The sequence below is a fragment of the Phyllostomus hastatus genome, unplaced genomic scaffold, assembly GCF_019186645.2.
Source record: "Phyllostomus hastatus isolate PE091 unplaced genomic scaffold, TTU_PhHast_1.1 phas_contig_2088, whole genome shotgun sequence".
NCBI lineage: Eukaryota > Metazoa > Chordata > Mammalia > Chiroptera > Phyllostomidae > Phyllostomus > Phyllostomus hastatus.
Genome location: NW_025333734.1, coordinates 35,517 through 57,401, shown reverse-complemented (window position 1 = coordinate 57,401; position 21,885 = coordinate 35,517). Strand labels below are relative to the sequence as shown.

Below are 21,885 nucleotides of genomic sequence, written 5' to 3'. Positions count from 1 at the left end.
CTATATGTGCATTTATTTTTTCAAAAACTCCCCATTTACTATTTGAAATCAAAATTTGGAAAATAATATGCTATATTAGAAAGCTCAAAACCCATAGTTTATGAAACTCTCCACATTATTATGAACTCTCTTTATCATCATTAGCTAGTTCCTTAGAGTTATTTTAGGAGCAAGCAATATTGAACTGCTCAGCATTTCCTAAACCATCAGGTTCTTTTGAAACTCTTTGTCTTACACATGTTTCTCCTCTTTGAAATGGCCTTTTTCACTCATGAGCCCTTAACTTTCCTCCCCTCATCTCTCCTAATTTTAAGTAAGTTGTCATTTTCCCTCATATCAGTTCCATAAGTTAAACTGGGTTAGTGTAGCCATTAAATACTTAATTGGATAGAGTCCTGCTGGAGAATATTTATGTCATTTATTTTGTATCCCCAAAATAACATTTAAAAGGTGAATAAATTTCTCATTTCAGAGAATGTATTTCTTTGTTTTTACTACTGCTTTTTTTTTGGATTTTTAAAAAAATTTAAATTATTTTATTTTTGTCTAATTACAGTTGTCTGCATTTTCTCCCCACTCCTCCCCCCACCCCCAAACCTACCTCCTTCCCTTGCTTCCACTTTCCCTCTTGGTTTTGTCCTTGTGTCCTTTATAGTAGTTCCTGAAAAACCCTTCTCCCCACAGTTCCTTACCCCCTCCCCTCTGGCTATTGTTAGATTGTTCTTAATTTCAATGACCCTGATTATATTTTGTTTACTTTTTTCTTTTGTTGATTATGTTCCAGTTAAAGGTGAGGTCATATGGTATTTGTCCCTCACTGCCTGGCTTATTTCACTTAGCATAATGCTCTCCAGTTCCATTCATGCTGTTGCAAAGGGTATAAGCGCCTTTGTTCTTTCTGTTGCATAGAATTCCATTGTGTAAATGTACCATAGTTTTATCCATTCATTTATTGATGGGCACCTAGGTTGCTTCCAGCATTTGTAAATTGTGCTGCTATGAACATTGGGGTGCATAGGTCCTTTTGGATTGGTGTTTCAGGGCTCTTAGGATATAATCCCAGCAATGGAATTGCCGAGTCAAAAGGCAGATCCATTTTTAGTTTCCTGAGGAAATTCCATACTGTTCTCCACAGTGGCTGCACCAGTCTGCATTCCCACCAACAAGCACTAAGGTTCTCTTTTCTTTCCATCCTCTCCAACACTTGTTTGTTGATTTGTTTATATTGGTAATTCTGTTTGGTGTGAGGTGGTTCTCATTGTGGTTTTAATTCACATCTCTCTGATGGCTAGTGGTGCTGAGCTTCTTTTCATGTGTCTCTGGGCCCTCTGTATGTCCTCCTTGGAGAGGTGTCTGTTAAAGTCCTTTGCCTATTTTGTAATTGGGTTGCTTGTCTTCTTAGAGTGGAGTCGTGTGAGTTCTTTATATGTTTTGGAGATCAAGCCCTTGTCCATAGTGTCATTGGCAAATACGTTTTCCCATATGGTTGGCTCTCTTTTCATTTTAATGCTGTTTTCTTTTAGCCATGCAGAAGCCTTTTAATTTGATGAGTCCTATTTGTTTATTTTGTCCTTTATGTCTCTTGCTTTAGGGGACATATCCATGAAGATGATGCTGCATGGAATGTCAGATTTTCCTGCCAATGTTTTCCTCTAGGACTTTTATGGTGTCAGTACTTATATTTAAGTCTTTTATCTACTTTGCATTTATTTTTGTGTATGGTGTGTAAGTTGGTGCTCGAGTTTCATTTTTTTTGCATGTAGTTGTCCAGATCTCCTAGCACCATTTGTTGAAGAGGCTATTTTTGTTCCATTTTATGCTTCTTTCTCCTTTGTCAAATATATTTTTTTATTTTATTTTAATTGTTGTTGCAGTACAATTTTCTATCTTTTACTACCATCCCAACCCACCCACCCAGCCCTCCCCTCCTCCCTCCCATTTCCACCCACCCCTAGATTTTATCCATGTGTCCTTTATACTTGTTCCTGTAAACCCTTCCCCTTTTCCCCTGAAGTTCCCTCTCCTCTCCCCTCTGAACTCTGTCAGTCTGTTCTCCATTTCAGTGTCTTTGGTTATATTTTGCTTGTTTCTTTGTTTTGATGTTTAGGTTCCTGTTAAAGGTGAGATCATATGGTATTTGTCTTTCACTGCCTGGCTTGTTTCGCTTAGCATAATGCTTTCCAGTTCCATCCACACTGTCATAAAGGGTAGGAGCTCCTTCTTTCTGTCTGCTGCACAGAATTCCATTGTGTAAATGTACCATAGTTTTTGGATCCATTCATTTACTGATGGGCATCTAGGTTGCTTCCAACACTTGGCTATTGTCAATTGTGCTGCTGTGAACATTGAGGTGCATAGGTTCTTTTGGACTGGTTTTTCAGGGTTCTTAGGATATAATCCTAGCAGTGGAATTCTTGAGTCAAAAGGCAGATCCATTTTTAGTTTTCTGAGAAAATTCCATACTGTTTTTCATAGTGGGTTGTAGCAGTCTGTAATCCCACTAACAGTGCACTAGGGTACCCTTTTCACCTCTCCAACACTTGTTGTTTGTTGCTTTGTTTATGATGGCCAGTCTGACTGGTGTGAAGTGGTATCTCGTTGTGGTTTTAATTTGCATCTCTCTGATAGCTAGCAATATTGAACATCTTTTCATGTGTCTCTGGATCCTCTGTGTGTCCTCCTTGGAGAAGTGTTTATTCAAGTCCTTTGCCCATTTTTTAATTGGTCTGCTTGTCTTCTTAGAGTGGAGTCATGTAAGTTCTTTATATATTTTGGAGATTAAACCTTTGTTTGAGGTATCATTGGCAAATATGTTTTCCCATACAGTTGGTTCTCTTTTTATTTTAATACTGTTTTCTTTAGCCATGCAGAAGCTTTTTATTTTGATGATATCCCATTTGTTTATTCTTTCCTTTATGTCCCTTGCTCTAGGAGACATATCAGTAAAAATGCTGCTGCATGAAATATCTGAGATTTTCCTGCCTATGTTTTCCTCTAGGACTTTAATGGTGACATGGCTTATATTTAAGCCTTTTATCCACCTTGAATTTATTTTTGTGTATGGTGTGTAAGTTGGTGCTCAAGTTTCATTTTTTTTTTTTGCATGTAGCTGTCCAGTTTTCCCAACAATATTTGTTGAAGAGGCTATTTTTACTCGATTTTATGTTGCTGCCCCCTTTGTCAAATATTAATTGACTGTAGAGACTTGGGTTTATTTCTGGGCTCTCTGTTGTGTCCCACTGGTCTATGTGCCTGTTTTTATGCCAATACTAGGCTGTTTTGACTACAGTGGCCTTGTAATACAGTTTGATGTCAGGTATTGTGAATCCCTCCTGCTTTGTTCTTATTTCTCAAAGTTGCTGCAGCTATTCAGGGTTGTTTATAGTCCCATATAAATTTCTGAAATGTTTGTTCTATATCTGTGAAATGTGTTATGGGTACTTTAATAAGGATTGCATTGAATGTATAAATTGCTTTGGGTAGTATGGCCATTTTGATGATGTTAATTCTTCCAGTCCATGAGCATGGTACATGTTTCCAATTTGTTTGTGTATTCCTTAATTTCTTTCTTCAGTGTTGTGTAGTTTTCTGAGTACAGGTCTTTTACCTCCTTGGTTAGTTTTATTCCTATGTACTTTATTTTTCTTGTTGCTATTACTGCTTTTAATAGGTTCATGTCTTGAATGAATGTTATCTGACCCTTGCTATCACAATTCCTTTTTTCAGAAAAGGTAAAACTAGAGTTCATTCTGTCTCTGTGTGCTATATTATTCAAACACAAAGGACAAACAGAAGCAACATTCACTCTAGCTAACCAATAATAAGCATTTAGAATTTCTGACTTCATTCAACAATCAAATGAGCACTATGACAAATTCAATAATTGATGATCTCAGTTCTTTTGCACATCACTCTTCACCTTTTTGTATATCCTATTGGGAATGTTTCACTGGATCTCTTTAAGTGGCAATAATTCCCTGGACACAATCTGAGTTTTAATTCCTCAACTCAATAATTGTCCTAACTACATAAAATTCTTAGTTAAAGAGACTCAGCTCCTATTGAGAGGAAATAAGACTGGCCTGTTTTCTAAATCAGAATCAGACTCTGAATAGCAGCATCAAGCAAAGAGAAGCCATGTCAGTGAGATCCTGAAGATCCTCTTGCTCTAAAGAGAGTTTGAAAGGATGGCTTTGCACCAACCTTTGTGTGAGCACTATTTTTCCTGTCACTATTTCTTCTGATGTAATGTATATCAGCCTATTAGTCCCAATGTGAACTTTGGGCCATAGTCAGGTAAATGGATCTGGAACATATGGGAAACATTTTTTGTGTTTAGGTATAAACCCAGAAATATAATTTACAAATCCAAATCAATATTTAAAATAAGGCAAGGAAAATAAAGTGAATATCTGCAGGATAAGAGTTTTTGCACTTCCATCCTCCATCAATCAAGAAAAGAACTGTACAGAAATAATTGCATAGCACCTTTCACAAGAGCTGTGAAAGTTATGTGATGTGACCAGAGGAAAAGGAGAAGATGGACTACAGAGAAGTAAGTATGTTAAGTGGAGAGTTAATTTTAGTTTCTGAATGACTACAAAGGAGGTGGTTATCACTTAGCATAATGTAATATCACATGGTATGTGGTTGTCCATAAGTTAAGATTAAAAGCTCATATCTATTGGAAGATGTAAAAGATTATGTAATTAAAATATGAAACCTACTCACCACCCAGGAGTCAGTAAGTGGAAGAAGAAACAAAGAAGTAATAAAAATGATTATGCCATTTGTAGACATAAACAAGGAAATTTAGTATTACATTTACTACCCAGCAATCTTCTCTATTATTATGGACAAAGTATGAGTTTGTGCTTACATGGTAGTAAAAATTACACTTGAAAAATTATACAAAATACAAGAAAAGCCTAGCATAAATAAAATCAAGATATAGAACTAGTCAGTCACCACTAAAGAACTCCTTTATGCTACTTCTTTGTATTCACATTCACTGCCCACTCCATCTCACCTTTCTCCTTATTACTTGGCAATGGCTAATCTGTTCTCTGCCTGTATAGATTTGTTGATTTGATAATGTTATATAAATAGAATTCTACAACCTTTGGATGTAACATTCTGCAACTTTTTTCACTAAGCATAATATTCCTTAAGCCCATTTGGGTTGCTGTATGTATCAGTAGTCCATTCCTTTTTATTGTACAAATGTATTCCATTGTACCAATGTATCAGAGTTTGTTCAACCACGGACCCGTTGAAGACATTTGGACTAGTTCCAATATTTTGTTTTTATAAATACAATTGCTAAGAACATTTCCATACAGGTTTTGTGCCAACATAAGTTTTTATTCCCCTGGGGTAAATGTCCAAGAATGTAATGATTGTATCCTATGGTAAATGCATGTTTAGTTTGAAGACACTGCCAAGTGGCTATATTGCTGCCAGCAATGTATGAGAGAACCAGTGTTTCTGCATCTTCATCAGCATTTGATATGATCACTATTGTTCATTTTAGCTACACTAATTGATGTACAGTAGTCAACTTATGCCTTTTAATTGGACTATTTTGTCCATTTACATCTAATTGTAATATGTTATATTAAAGTTATAATATAACTATAACATAATTATATATTATAACTATAAAAGTTATATTATTACACGTGTGTGTGTGTGTATAATGTTACATATGGATTTAGCACCATGATTTTGCTCTCTATTTTTTTATTTGTTATGTCTCTTATTTATCTTTTCCTGCCTTCTTTTTAGTTAACTGAACATATGTAATATTCTAGTTTAATTCTTCTACTGTTTTTTTTAGCTATATAACTTTACATCAATTTTTAACAGTTTCTCTCAAAATTATGACATGCACCATTATCTTATCATAGTCTCCTTAGAGATAATACTGTACTACATCAGGTAAAATATAAGAACTTTGCAGCAGTATGTTTCCATTACTCTTATGCTTAGTGCTGTTGCTGTTATATATATTATACCTCACATTAATTTTGATGACTATACCATATCTTTAAATCTGTAAAACAGATACAACTAAAAGTTCCTGATTCATCTGTCTATATTCCTTCTGGATCTCCTCTAATACTCCTCTTCCTTGCTTTCTTGCCCACTTAGATGCAGGTCTGTGGGAGAGTGCTAATTTGTCCTCCATCAACTTCCAGTAAAGAGAGATGAATAGATGTAATTTGCTTAGAAGGCTTTATAAATAGATGGACAAGAAATGAGGATTTCCTGAAAAATTAAGAAGTGATGGAGAGGAAAGTCTGAATTTAAAAGGATTTGATAACTGCCCTGCCTGGTGAGGCTCGGTTGGTTGGGCATCACAGTGCAAACTGAAAGGTCATGGGTTTGATTCCTGGTCAGGACATATGCCTACATTTTGGGTTCAGGCCCTGGTTTGGGCTCATGCAAGAGGTACATTTACACAATGGAATACTATGCAGCAGTGAAAAAAAAAGAAATTTTTACCTTTTACAATAGCATGGGTGGACATGGAGACTATTATGCTAAGTGAAATAAGCCAGTCAATTAAAGATGAATACCATTTGATATCACTTATAAGCAGAATCTAATAAAAACCAGGAACCAATGAGCACAATAGAGGTAGAGGCATCGAAAGCATGCAACAGATTGACAGCTGTAAGAGGGGAGGGAGGAAAAAGGGGCTGGTTGAAAGGAGGCGAAGGGATTAGTCAATGAACATATATGAATGAACCATAGCTATGGACAATGAGGTGGGGATTGACAGTGGGAAGGAGGGGTGGACTGGGTGGAGAAGGGCAAAGGGGGAAAATTAGGACAATTGTAACAGTATAAACAATAAAATATTTAGAAGAAAAAAGGGTAGGAGCTCCTTCTTTCTTTTTGCTGCATAGTATTTCATTGTGTAAATGTACCATAGTTTTTTGATCCACTCATTTACTGATGGGTACTTAGGTTACTTCTAGCACTTGGCTACTGTGAATTCTGCTGCTATGAACATTGGGGTGCACAGGTTCTTTTAAGTTGGTGTTTCAGGATTCTTAGGGTGTAATCCAGGCAGTGAAATTGCCCGGTCAAAAGCCAGTTCCATTTTTAGTTTTTTGAGGAAATTCTATACTGTTTTCTACAGTGGCTGCACCAGTCTGCATTCCCACCAAGAGTGCGCTAGGGTTCCATTTTCTTCACAACCTCGCCAGCATTTGTTTGTTGTACAGTTTATGATGGCCATCATTCCCTTAATGACAACATGGGTGGAACTGGAGAGCATTATGCTAAGTGATAAAAGCCAGGTAATGAAATACCACGTAATCTTACTTATATGTGAAACTTAATCAACAAAACAAACAAGCTAACAAAATATACCAAGAAATATTGAAATAAAGAACAAACTGACAGTAACCAGAGGGGACAAGAGAGAAGAAGGGAAAGGGTCATCAGGGAACTTATATAAAGGACCCACGGACAAAACCAAAGGAGTGTAGGTGTGAGGGTGGGAGGTGGGGTTCCGTGGGTTGGGGAGAGTGGTGCAGGGAAAATGGAGACAGTTATGCATGAAAAACAATAAAGAAAAAAAAGTTTGAAGTTATGGAAAAACAGCTACCATGACTACATAGTGCTTCCTGGCCCTCCCAAGAAATGTGAAAGCTAGAGAAAGGCGCATGGTCTAAGCAATGCTATCAAACATATGAGGTCATCCAAGTTTTAACTCTACAAGGAGAACGGGCAATAAAAAGTTGAAACTCATCCATTTCAGGCCAGAGACAAAATATGACAGGGATTAATTAATCCCACTTACCTGTCTGAAAAACTCTCACTCCATTTTCCTCCAGGGGCACTTCCTCCTCACCCATCTGAGAAGCAGAAGGAGCCTGGGGCACTGGTACCTCTTCTGCTTCATCATAACCCTCGCTAAAGGCATCAGTCCTCTCAGCTGAGGCTTCTATGGGCAGACAAGGGGATCATGTGGTACCACAGTAAATGAGTTGGTTTAGGTAACACCTATACTCCTTTCTGACCCAGATTCTGATGGCTGCAAAACAAGGGTACCATTCACACCATGGGTCTTTCCAAGGCCATGTATTTCATTTCTGTGTGCCAATAAACCAGAAAATGATCCAAATATCTAGGTATTTCTTGATTAACACTAAATGTTTTTCAAATAATCTCACAAAAAGGACCATTACTAAAATATTTTATCAGGTAATACTTCCGAGATGTTACTTTTGAAAATAATTTGTGCTCCTGTGATTGAATGAGGGTAGTTCTCGACACTGAGAGCCTGGCCCCATAATGCGGCATTGCAGAACTGTCAGATAAGAGGGACACTGGAGCCCAGTGAGACAAGGGAGCCCTCTCCTCTCAGTCAAAGGGAGACTGTTTCCCCTGGCTCTCATCTCTGGGGGAAGTTCCTTTGCCCCATTGCGCAGCCAGGACAGATCCACCTCCACTACCTAGAAGAGTTTATAGTCACTATTCTACTCACCATCCCCAGTGTAATATGGCAGTTTTGTTACTGAGTCATCTGACAGGAACTCTAAAGTGGAGAAAAAAATCACAAAAAACAAACAGAATGACACTTTCCACCCAGAGGCTCTACAGTAAGGCTGAGAAGAAACGTTTAGTTAGCATGGCTCTTGTGGTGTCAAGGGATGGCTTAGAGCTCATGGTGGATCTGGAGAGGCTCCTCTTGCCTCTGTGAGCCTGGGGTATATGTGGAATCTGCAGATGCTGAGAAGACCTGGCTCCCAGCCAGTGGATAGCTGAGAAGTAGAGGTCCCAAGAGGGCAAGGCAGGGACACTCACCTGGGCTGCTAAGTAGATCCTCCTTCTTTGGTGTTACAAGATAATCAATCTCCTCATACACAGCCTGGTCAAGAGCATCTTCGAAGCTGGACAAGGCTGAGCAAACCACCAGCAGGTCAGAGATTGCCCCCTGACACAGCTTTGAACCAACAGCTGACCCTTCATTGTCCCCTATGCTCACAAGTGGAAAAAAACCTCTATAGTCTTATCCCCAAGCACCATGCCTGCACCTTCTTCCTTTGTCTGACCCTGTATCCAAAGCTCAGCTCCTACTCTTTCCTATCTCACATAAAAAGCCATGTCTTATGAGAGCTCACATCCTACCCTCTAAAACATTTGTATATTCAGCCTTTAACTGAATACCAGGAGCAGATGGATTTTGCAAACTAGTGCAGTAAGGACAGATACCTTGCCCATTTTCCCCCTTGGTGCCCCGTCCTATTTCTTGCCTGCACACACTTTCCATGTTATTCAGTACTCCCTGCAGCCCACCTCTGTGTTCTATTTTCTGTTTGTGCAGTTGAATCACCAGGATGATGAGGACCAGGAAGAGAAGGGCCCCCAGGATGAGGCAAAGGATCCCAGGCAGGGAGAAGATGCCAGGGACAGGCCTTGGGACAGATCTGGTCCCTAAAAAGAACAAAGCCAAGAGGATTTGGAGAAGGGCACATGTACAGTTAATGTCACTTATACCAATATTTCCAGAGAGCTCAGGACAGTGATGTACCAGCTTCCAACATAATGGGATTGACTGCCACCCAGGTGCGCACTGTCTCAGGCCATGTCCTAAGATAAATTCAACTCCACTCCCGGATGGTCCATGGGAGTGCTGGGGGTTATCAGGGAGTACTGGAAGTACAAGAATCTCTGAGGGCCAGGGCACAGCTTCAGCCCCTTCTCTTGGGCTCCACCAGACTAGAGCACCGAACAATCTTGGCATAGGTGTCGGCTGCTGAGGAGCTACAATCATGGGCAGGTGAAGAAGTCCTTAGAGCCAGCCTACCATAGCCTGAAGGCATGAGAAACTTCTGGCACAGTGAACCAAGGAAGGGGAAGTTTGTCCAAGGAAAACACCCTGATAACTCCCCAGCACCCAGTTGCTCCTTGGGATCTTTCCTTTCTGAGTTGGCTAATTCTATCAGAGATTCTACAGAACATGTCCCAAGAATTTGAATATGGTCTCACACCCATGCACGGTGGCACTGTACCTGCTGTAGTGGTTGGCAATGTTGATCTTTTACCTAGAGAGAAAAACAGGAGTTGGGAGCACAGGGATTGGCCAGGGTACAGGGTAACCCACTTTTCTCATCTGAGCCTTGAAACCTCCCTTTGGTTAGCATAATATCAGTACTGAGTCTTCCCAGCTCCCCCTTTCTTAATCCAGGGCTGCAACCCCTAGATGCTTTCTGAATACCAACTGCCCATTTTACTCCAGCCCAGCCCATTGCCCCACCCCAGCTCCAGTTCAACCAGAGCCCAACCCACTCTCCACCACTCACCAGAGCACCTCACTCCAGCATCCTCCTCATGCTTGCAGTCACTTTGCCCCCAGGGTTGTGCAGCACAGGCCCACAGGGAGGACTCCCTGCCCCTGCACTGCACTTCATCCAGCCAGATGAGCCCTTTTCCTGGGCCAAATGCTGCCTCCTGCAGGGCTTCCAGAGCAGAGCCACAGCCCAGCTGCTGACACACCACCTCGGCCTCTGCCAGGCTCCAGGAGTCATCACACACTGTGCCCCAGGAGCCATTGTGCCAAACCTCCACTCGTCCTGAGCACTCAGTGTCTCCATTCCTGAGTCGGAGCTTGTGTTTCTCTGATAAGATAGTAGTACCTCCTGTTACTATCCCTGGTGGGAGAGAAGGTGCCCTGGGAGCCCACAGAGGAGGTGGGAGGGGCTGATGTACCTGTGCAGGGGGCAGCAGTGGGACAGCTCTTGGGTCTCATTCCTGCAGAAGCAGACAGTGGGGAAGCATTGGATCAGGCACTGCTGACTGTGGTCTTGCCTCGCAACAAGGTTATGTAGGGTCCTTGGCTCAGTCCAGTGATAAGAAACACAAGCCTCATACTTAGTTTAATGGCCTGAGTTACTAAGACATTCACTGGACCCTAGTCTCTACCATGAGCTAGAATTACCTTATTTGTTTACTTTTTTATCACTCTCTACATTCTGCTACAAACACACACACACACACACACACACACACACACACACACACACACACTCCTGAATGAAAATGCCCCTAATGGAAGGACCTTGCATATTTTTTTACTTCTGTGTTTCTGTCATTAGGAGAGTACCTGGCACATTGTACACATTCATTTAAGAAGTATACATTGAGAATCTTCTATAAATGTTATGTATAGGAGCTTGATGAACATTTATTGAATTAATGAATCAGTAAATAAAATGCAGCAAAATATAATACTTTTAAATCTTGGTCTTCAGCAAGAAGACAATGGAAATATAAATTACTATTAATGATATGTGGTAATAAATAGTGAATGTTAAAAATAAGTCCAGAATCACAGAAATAATTGGTATTCAATAGTGCACTTATACTTTTTAAAGAGAAATTGTACAACAGATTGTAAACTTTCCTCATAGTTTTTTCATCGTGAAAAATGGATAAGTATAAAAGATTACTATGAGGACAGGATACTTTTTTTAAAAAGAACTAGAAAAAGTAGAATTTAGAGAAAGATAACTGGCTAGTTAGTGAAGCAGAAATGTCTTTCATAGAGTTGAATAAATAGACTAAGAAAAACTACCTTCATAAGATACAGAGGATCAAAACAAAACACACATAAGATTTAAAGCCAAAGAAAATGGACATAAATTCAAAACAACACAAGAAAATAGAAGTATTCACAATACTTGCCATAAAATGTCAGAGTTGGTCTTATCTTTCCATATCATCTATCAAACCTCCTGCCCTATGCAGAGAACATCTCTGAAAATGAGGGCAGGAACTCTCTCGGGTCATTGTGACTTCAGGATTGAAATGTCACTACCCTTCATTCATTGCGTTTGATTGTAAAAAGTTGTCATCAATAGGTCTTATAGTTTAATAGTTCTTCAGTCTTTCAGAAGAGTAAGAACATAAAGATGAAGAAAGAGAGACATGGGAGGGAGTGAGGCTCTGCCTACAAAATATCTATGTCTCACTGCTGTGGATTTCAGGCAACTCTCATCATATTGTCGAAAGTATACCTGAATGGGGTGTAGCGTGATGGGGTGGGGTACAAACCAAGAGGCAGGAAAAAGTGTTGAGGGAAGAGAAAACACTAAATATGCAAAAGAAGGAAGGAAGAGATGAAAAGAAGAGAGTGAAGGAAAGAGAGAGAAGGGAAGGAGGAAAAAGAAAGAGAAACAAAGCAACTGTTACCCTTTTTCAGACTTTAAATAGAATGAGACTTGTGGGCTTATAAGCATATATTGATTTTGGAGCATCTAAGTGATTTGGCTTAAGAGTCAAGTTCTTGAAAAATCTCAGCATCTTCTATCTAGTTATGAAGAACATAATTGAAAATAATTAACCTGAGAAAATAATTTGACCATATCTAAGATTTATGTGTATGTGTACCTGCTTATCATTTGATGTAATAATATAAACGTTTGGAGTAATCTTATAGCAATAAAGTCACTAGTATGTAGAGATACATGATGATGATATTTATCACATAATTATTTATATAGAGAAAACTGAAAATAATTGGATTACCAATAAATAAGCATATAGTTATATGAACTGTAGTACCAATTTCTCATGAATGAAATATTTGCCATTATTTAAATGAGTTATATCCACTTAGAGGACCATGTGGTAATTGCAGGTGAGAGGAGGTTGGGTGGAAGAGGAAGATATAAGTGGGATAAATGGTAATGGAAAAAATACCACAAAGATACATGATTAAAAAACAATTTAACAATAATGTATATGATTGAGTCTCAATTTTGTAAAAACCAATAATAAAATACCACCTACAGAAATCCTTTTATGGGTATGAGCTTGGATATACTTTAGTGAAAATGGATGAATTTAGAAAATAGTACTTACTAGTCCATTAATCCTGTTTCTATCAGGAGGATATGAATGAACAAGGAGTCATAGGATAAATTCTTCTTTTACATCTTATGTCTTTCCTGCTTATAGTAAGTAAGCAAAGTTTTTATAATTTAAATGAAAGAGAAAGGAAATGTCCTTTTTCTAATCTTAAAACAAACTAGTGGGAAGAACACAAATTCCCTAGTGCCAAGCTTGGTGCAAGCCCAGCAGAAGCAAGCTCAGAGAGTCCCAAAGAAGTTGGACCCAAGGAAGCACATACCAAGGCACATCATTATTACATTACCTAATCTTAAAGATAAGGAGAGAGTCCCAAAAGCAACAAGAGAAAAGGAGACAGTTCCCTACAAAAGAGTTCCCATAAGACTGTCAGCTGATTTCTGAAAAGAAACCTTACAGGCAAGAAGAGGCTGGAAAGAACTATTCAAAGTCATGAAAGGCAAGGACCTACATCCAGGATAACTTTATCCAGCAAAGCTCTCATTTAGAATGGAAGGGCAGACAAAATGTTTCCTAGATAAGGTCAAGCTAAGGGAGTTTATTTTCACCAAGTCCTTAGTACATGAAATGTTAAAGGGACTTATCTAAGAAAAAGAAGATAAAAATATGAACAGAAAAATGATAACAAAGTCACAAGTATGAACAACCAAACCTAAAAAAACAAAAACAAAAACAAACTAAGCAAACAACTAGAACAGGAACAGAATTATAGAAATGGAGATCGCATGAGGGGTTATCAGCAGGGAGATGAAGGGGGAGAATGAGGAAAAATGTACAAGGAATAAGAAGCATAAATGGTGGAAATAAAATAGACAGGGGGAGGTTAAAAATAGTATAGGAAATGTAGAAGCCAAAGAACTTATATGTATGACCCATGGACATGAATCAAGGATAATGCTGGTTGAAGCAGGGGTGCAGGGCAGAGGAGAACAAAGGGGGGAAAATGGGACAACTGTAATAGCATACCCAATTAAATATATTTTTAAAAAGAAAAGAACATGATAATTGAGAGCAAGGAGTATACCTAATCCAAGTCTCAGCATAGGGAAAAGTGTATTGAAAGAAAAACCACAAAGTCTCTAATTGACAAGAAAGTCAGTATTTTTATGAAAAAGTCAGGCTTTGATCTCAACATAGAAATGAAGGGAACACTGAGGGAATAAGAAAATTTACAGATGATGGGCTCCAAATTCCAGCAGGTTCTGCAGAAGATTTTGGGAGAATGGAATGAGGGAATAGAGAGTACACAATAGTAGAGGGGAAAGGCCCAGAAGGTGAAGGATCAGCCAAGAAGACCAATATACTGAGGGCCTCTTACAAGAGACAAATTCATGCAGAAAAATATGGGGACATGAGGCCACTGACCTCCCTGCAGTTCTCCATGGTGTGGCAACCAAGCATTAAAAAAAAATTCCTCTTTAACAGCATTATTCTTATGGGTCCACCATAACAGAGGTCTTTGCTCTGCTCACAGTTCCAGGGTAATCCTTAGCTAGTCCTGTGTCCCTCTCCTTCACCCTCTTTCTGTTCTGGCCATGACTGAATTTTCTCAGTACCTCAAATATACCATGTCCTATCCCAACTCAGTATTTACAATCACCAAAATGACCTGTCCACTTTTTTCCTTTGAGGAACTCATACTCATCCTACAGGTTCCATCCAAATATAATTCTACTTTTGCCCCTATTACAGAATGCCAAGCACTTTCTCATTTTTTAAAACTTGAAATTAATGCCTCATGAGTGTTTTCATCACTGGATTGTAAATGCTATGAGAGCTGTGACTATAATTTTTCTCTCTTCTGTTCTTTTACTTAAAGTATAAATTTGTACCTACAGACACTCAATTACACTCAACCAATAGACTGACTTGAGAAGTAGTAGAAGTGGTATAAATACATTTAAGAGTAAAATATCATGAGTTTGAGACAGGAACCAATCAGAATTGAGTCTCTGCTCTGCCCCTTCCTTACTTTAAGGTGCTGAGCATATCTTTTAACCCTCCTAATTAGTTAGCAATTCCTTACAAACTTTATCAGAGTATTAATGGTGGTCCCACATGTTTTTGCCTATCCCTGTGATATTTCTCATAATAATTGCTAGGAGCACAGGTTTTCTCATTTTTTCCTTTAAACCAGATTGATTGCAACATGTGGATTAAGTTATCTTTATCCATCTTCATCTTGTACACTCATCTTAAAATAATTTCTTAGATTTGAAAATATAAGTATCACTGACAGCATCCTACAGGGGTAGGAAGGGCTACGATAGAAACAGATAGTAAATACCTGCACATGTGATGTAAGCTTCCTCCTTTGGACTGCATGAACTGTATTTCCAAGGGTCAGAAGGACACTGCCAGAGAGACATATCAGTGTTCCGACACTGGATTCCATCCACCCACCGGGGTCTAGAACCTTCTCTATAATCAATAGAAGTGTCAAGGGTCCCCCTGTCCCCACAGCCAAGGTGTCTACAGATCATGGACAAGGTCATGGCTTCCATGGGGCTGCGGCAGACACTGCCCCAGGTCCCATTGTAGAAAACTTCCAGCCACCCGGCGCACTCCTGGTCCTCGCTCACCATCCTCAGGGCCAGGAACTCTAAAAGTGAAATGCAGAAACATGGCACAGTGAGTGGTCCACTCAAAGCTCTGCATTCTTCCTTTTTCCCAAAGGATGTGAACACTCATCACTGATTCTACTGAGGAGACAGCCACTGAATGGCAAGACTGAAATTTGTGTTCCTTTTCCCTGACTTTGTCCATTTGTGTCTGTGTATCTCTACTACAACTATGTAGTGGAACATGAACAGAGAGGAACATCAGCCTGGACCCTCTGCAGGGAGAAAGGCCGAATACTGCTTCTGACAAAACTCCTGACAGAGTGTGTGAAAGAGAATGTGGATAGTGGGTGGTGGGTGGAATAATGGAACCCTAAAGAATTTTACATTCTGCACCATGGGACCTGTGAAATGTTCCCTTTTATGGCAAAAGGGACTCTATGTTAGTATTAAGATAAGGACCTTGGGATGGTGAGGTTAATCTGAGATATTGTGCATTAACCAGGTGAGTTCAGTCTAATCGCTGCCCTTAAAAACAAATAAACTTTCCCAGTTTCAATTCAGATGGAAATGTGGCTAAGGAAGAATGGTCAGAGGGGGCCAATGTTTGTTTGAAGAAAGAAGAAAAGAGCTTGGAGCCCAGGAAAGAATGCACAACAGCTTTGGAAAGTAGAAAAGCCAGAAAAAGAAAGTCTTCCCCAGACCCTCCAGAAGAGATGCAGCCCTGTTGAGACCTTGGTGTCAGCCCAGTGAGACATTTGTCAGACTTCTAATGTACAGAACTATAAAAATAATAAATCTGTGTTGTTTTAAACCCTATAGTAATCCATTATAGCATCAATAGGATCTCAAGATTTATCACCATAAGCAACTAAAGAGTGAGCCCTGATTTCAATGGAAACTCTATTAAAAATGGCTTTGTCAGGAGATATTGCTAAGGAGAAAGGACCAGAGCCCCAGCTGCTGCAGGAGGAAAGGAAAGCACCAACTGCCATAACTGCTAGACAGACAAGTCCTGTGGAAGGAAATTTCTTTCTTTGATGGCCCTTTTTCAGCAACACCCATCAGGGCTCAGACTGCCATCCTCGAGGGCACCCACCTCCTCCCCAGCCCATAGACAATATGCAGTGCAAACCTGAGCAGATGACCCCTGCATCCTCCTTGTGCTGGCAGTTGTGCTGTCCCCAGCCCTGGGAAGGGCACTTCCTCAGGTGGGACTCCCTTCCTGTGCAGTTCACATCATCCAGCCAGATCTGGCCTGATCCTGGCCCAAAGTGAGCAGAGACTGTGGCATTGAGGGCTTCCCCACAGCCCAGCTGTCTGCACACCACCTGAGCATCATTCAGGTCCCAGCTGTCATCACAGATGGTACCCCAGGAGTCCTGGTGAAGGATCTCTACCCTGCCAGCACAGCGACTGCCTGCATCCACCAAGCGGAGCTGCCTGCTGTCTAAGGAGAGAGAGGCCAATGGGACTTGTACACAGTGAAAAAGAGGAGGGTCTTCTGGTCCTGTGGGAGCCCTCACCTGAGCAGTTAGCAGCGATATCCTCTGAGAGTGCAGAGCTTGCTGGTGCAGACACTGAGTTGCACTGGGACAGCCCCTGGGTCTGGTTTCCTACACAAACAGTCAGACGGTTAGTAGGGTTGAAGAGCAGGAACTTGAATTTCATAATAACCTAGTGATGGGGTCTGAGATGAAAGCTATATGTTAAGAGCAATGTTATAATACTAGAGTTCATCTTTATGGAGAGTTCTGTCTCTGACAATGTCAAAATTTCTTTTATTTTATAATTTTTGTTGCTGTTTAAATATGGTTGTCTCCATTTTCCCCCTGCATGGGGAAATAAAGGCTTAAAACCTTTGACTGGAAAAACCTGTGTGGGTTGAGGTGGCAGGAAAAACTCCCAGCCTCTCAGGAGAGTTCCTTGGAGAGACCCACAGGGTCCTAGAACATACATAAACCTATCCACCCAGGAATCAGCACCAGAAGGGCCCAATTTGCTTGTGGGTAGCTTGTCAGTCAGGAGGAAGTGATTGAATGCTGGCTGAGAGCTGAGCAAGTGGTATTGTTTCCTCTCAGACTCCTCCCCCACAACACAGCGACATGGGTTGCCCTACCCTGGTGAACACCTAAGGCTCCACCCCTTACTATGTAACAGGTGTGCCGAGACAAAAAAAAATTGGCCCAAATGAAAGAACAGATCAAAGGCCCAGAAAAAATACAACTAAGCAATGAAGAGATAGCCAACCTATCAGATGCACAGTTCAAAACATTGGAAATCAGGATGCTCACAGAATTAACGGCTGAATATGGTCATAAAGTAGAGGAAAAAGTGAAGTCCATGAAAAGTGATATAAAATAAAATGTATAGGGAACCAACAGGGAAGAGAAGGAAACTGGGACTCAAATCAGCGATTTGGACTAGAAGGAAGAAATACACATTCAACCAGAACAGAATGAAGAAACAAGAATTAAAAAAAATGAGGAGGTGCTTAGGAACCTCTGGGACAACTTAAAACACTCCAACATCCAAATCATAGGGGTGTCAGGAGAAGAGGAAGAGCAAGAAATTAAAAACTTATTTGAAAATATAATGGAGGAGAACTTCCCCAATCTGGCAAAGGGAATAGACTTCCAGGAAGTCCAGGAAGCTCAGAGAGTCCCAAAGAAGTTGGACCCAAGGAAGCACATACCAAGGCACATCATTATTACATTGCCCAATCTTAAAGATAAGGAGAGAATCCCAAAAGCAACAAGAGAAAAGGAGACAGTTACCTACAAAAGAGCTCCCATAAGACTGTCAGCTGATTTCTGAAAAGAAACCTTACAGGCAAGAAGGGGCTGGAAAGAACTATTCAAAGTCATGAAAGGCAAGGACCTACATCCAAGATGACTTTATCCAGCAAAGCTCTCATTTAGAATGGAAGGGCAGACAAAGTGTTTCCTAGATAAGGTCAAGCTAAGGGAGTTTATTTTCACCAAGTCCTTAGTACATGAAATGTTAAAGGGACTTATCTAAGAAAAAGAAGATAAAAATGTGAACAGTGAAATGATAAAGTCACAAGTATGAACAACCAAACCTAGAAAACCAAAAACAAAAATGAACTAAGCAAACAACTAGAAAAGCAAGAGATTCACAGAAATGGAGATCACATGGAGGGTTATCAGTACGAAAGGGGAGTAGGGAATGGGAAAAAAGATCCAAGGAATAAGAAGCATACATGGTAGGTACAAAATAGACAGAGAGAGGATAAGAATAGTATGGGAAATGGTGAGGCCAAAGAAATTATATTTATGGCCCATGGACATGAACTAAGGTGGGGGAATGCTGGTGGGAGGGGAGTGCAGGGCAGAGGGGAATAAATGGGAGAAAACAATGGGACAACTGTAATAACATAATCAATAAAATATATTAAAATAAAAAAATAAAATTAAAGACAGCTTAACAAAGACTATCATACAATTAAGAGAGTAAATAAAAGGCCAAGGATCAAACACACAAAATTGGTATACATATTTGCACCAGAAATCATTGTCATGGTAATTTGTAGCATTATATTTGTAATAGTTAAGAATTGGAAACAACTGCAATCTGCCATTGATCATTACATGGTCATGTGATTATTTAATGGAATACTCTATAGCATGAAAAATGAATAAAATGCTACTTAAGCAATAATATGAATGAATTGCAAGTATAACGTGGAGTCAAAGAAGTTAGACACATAAAAAACATTTTGTGATTTTTATGAAGTTCAAAAAAATGACAAGGATATTCCATGGTAGTAAAAGTTAGAAAATGGTCTGGTTTGGAGAGGAGGGAGGGCAGAATGAATGGTGGGAGGGGAAGGTGACTACCTGGGTGCTTTTAATGTTCCCTTTATTAATCTGGCGTGGGGTACATGACTGAGGTATACACTTATTACTTATACATTCCCTATGAGTGTACTTAAATAAAATATTTATTTAAAAAATATTATTCCTCTTCACACTTCTTACCTTGACCAAAAACATGAATGAACATTGAGAACAACCATATTTCTTATTTCTCTGAAATACTTCACTTTTGAAGGGAGCTTTTCCACATTTTCTGCTCTTAGAGACAGTTTACTCAAGAAATACCCTTAGTACCAAGTAGCCCTTCTCTTTCTCTTACCTGAACAGATCACAGAGGCTGTGTTCCCAGGGGTACAGTCAGGAATGCCCAGGGCAGTCATTGGGCAATTCCACAGGAAGGACTCAGTCCCTGAGCAGTGAAATTGGGCTTTCCAGATCTGACCACCTCCTCTCACAAAGTAGGCTCCTTTTGGGGTAGAGATGGCAACTCCACAGCTGAGCTGACGACAGACAACATTGGCATTGGCCATGTTCCAGTGAGAGGCACAGAGCATTCTCCATTCTCCAGAAATATTCATCTCCACTTGTCCTTCACACTGAGAGATGCCATTTTTCATGAGCCGCACTTCTGTGTATGCTGGTAGGACAAAACAGGATTTTATCAAAATCTCATTTTTCTTACCCCCAAAGAGTATGGAGGGAGGTTAAAATACTGTTGTGCATCTCACCTGAACAGACAACTTGAACAGCCCCACTGTGCTGGCAAACACCTCCTGGACAGGGCACTCTGGGACAGAGCTGGAGTGCAGGCTCCTGCCCCTCACACTGGAACTTTTCAGCCCACGTCTGTCCATCTGACTCTCTGAAAGGCACATTCGCTAGGACAGATGCGGCTTTGCCACACTCCAGCTCTGCACAGATGACCTGAGCAGTGGGCCACGTAAATTTTGCATCAGACACTGGAATCCAGCCTCTTATAGAATGTACTTCTACTATACCTGAGCAGCGTTCATCCCCTCCAACCAGACGCAAAAATTCTGAAATGAAAAACATACAAACCCAGCAAAGTGTTTATGATACTGGCTTGAATTGGAAACATGTTATAGCTAATGGTATGAAGGTTTTACTTTTCATGAGAGAGTGACTTCTCAGAGGGACTATGGAAGATAGTTAAGTTTGTTGATCGCTTCATTCTGGGTTTTTCTTCCCAGACACGGGAATCTTAGCAAATGCTAAGGAGTAAGAGTAATCTAGGCATTTCAATCTTATCTATATGCTAACTGTATATTCTTCTACTACCTGGAGTCTTGAGATAAAAACCCATCATGTTGTGAAAAAGGAGAGGGAGAGGAAGGGGGCAGAGAGCAAACAAGCTATAATTTGGAGATTTCTAAACTGGGAAAGGTTTAGTATAGATGAAAGATATAAATATTTGTGGAACAAGTCTTTAACACATTTTATCACTCTGTGCCCTTCCCATTTACCACCTAACTATAATGCACTGAGAGAAAATATGATGTATATATCTCCTTTGAAAAACGGTTGTAAAAAAGACTCATTCTGGGGCTCCTCTATTACATACATTTCTTCAGCATATCACCTAACATGACCCCACATTTTCATATTGACTAAAGTCGTTTACTTCTGTGATGTGACAAATTCTCTCATTGGTATGTGATTGGTAAGGAGATTTTAATATGTGTGCAAGACTGGTATTGCTAGTGAGTAGTGAAGTTCTAATAATTCAGTACTTCCATAGATGTTGTCATCTGAAGTAAAATAGTATGGGGCTCATGAAAGATAATCCCCAATTGTTTTGGGCTATTTATATGTTTATGGAAAGGTAAGTGAAGTGTCTGTACAAATGAGGGTGAAAGAAAAATCTGACTGACATGGGTATTCTCACTGAATTCTGACTGGCTTATCTGAAAAGAAAGAGTGAGTGAAATTTTCAGGGTAGGCTCTAGGCTTACAGTGAGAGCTCCTGTCCAGTTCTTTACCCTTTCATTGGAAACTGGTCTTCCTGACCTGACCTGAAAAATGTCAGGACACATTTTCAAAAACCTGCCTAAGCAGAAGAAATGACAGAGGGCAAGTAGTTTTTACCAAGAAATATGGAATTTAGAATTAATATGTTTAACCTAATACTACAGAAACCCCAAAGTACCAACATAACAAAAGTTGAAAGTAACAAAAAAACCCAAAATTTGAAATCTGTGTCTTGCACTGTAGTGAACTGTGCTCACATATTGAGTTATAAATATGAAGAGATATGGACATGCCTTTACTTGGATTAAAAAGGAGGGAGGCACCCAAGCTCGCATCAGGCAAAATATGGTCTCTTTCAGGGCTAAGATTAAAGATCAACAACCCTTAAAAGCTGCAAATAATACTGGGAATCCTTAAGCACTATGTTCTCATTTTAATCCAGAGAAGACAGAATCTGGGGAGGCTTTACCATAAGAGGGACTTGTTCAAGGTTGCAGAATTAGGGAATACTGTTGGCTCCAGACTTAGCCTCTTCTGTGCCTGTTTTATGCTCTCAACGCCAGCTCCACATCCCAGGTTGGTACAACATCTCATCTCCCTTCAGACCC

At 39.9% G+C, this 21,885-nt stretch overlaps 1 protein-coding gene across 1 annotated transcript in view; it reads right to left on the bottom strand.

The window, feature by feature from the left end:
- Window positions 1-21,885, bottom strand: part of LOC123816364 (antigen WC1.1-like) — a 40,024-nt gene that overhangs the window by 9,783 nt on the left and 8,356 nt on the right. The window contains exons 3-14 of the mRNA XM_045835264.1: window positions 20,017-20,325; window positions 19,608-19,925; window positions 16,976-17,065; window positions 16,585-16,899; window positions 15,176-15,490; window positions 10,729-10,770; window positions 10,323-10,637; window positions 10,032-10,064; window positions 9,316-9,453; window positions 8,824-8,919; window positions 8,504-8,554; window positions 7,817-7,960 (exon numbers count right to left, since the gene is read on the bottom strand). Of these exons, the coding sequence (XP_045691220.1) occupies window positions 7,817-7,960; window positions 8,504-8,554; window positions 8,824-8,919; window positions 9,316-9,453; window positions 10,032-10,064; window positions 10,323-10,637; window positions 10,729-10,770; window positions 15,176-15,490; window positions 16,585-16,899; window positions 16,976-17,065; window positions 19,608-19,925; window positions 20,017-20,325 (2,166 nt within the window). The remainder of the gene's footprint in view (window positions 1-7,816; window positions 7,961-8,503; window positions 8,555-8,823; window positions 8,920-9,315; window positions 9,454-10,031; window positions 10,065-10,322; window positions 10,638-10,728; window positions 10,771-15,175; window positions 15,491-16,584; window positions 16,900-16,975; window positions 17,066-19,607; window positions 19,926-20,016; window positions 20,326-21,885) is intronic.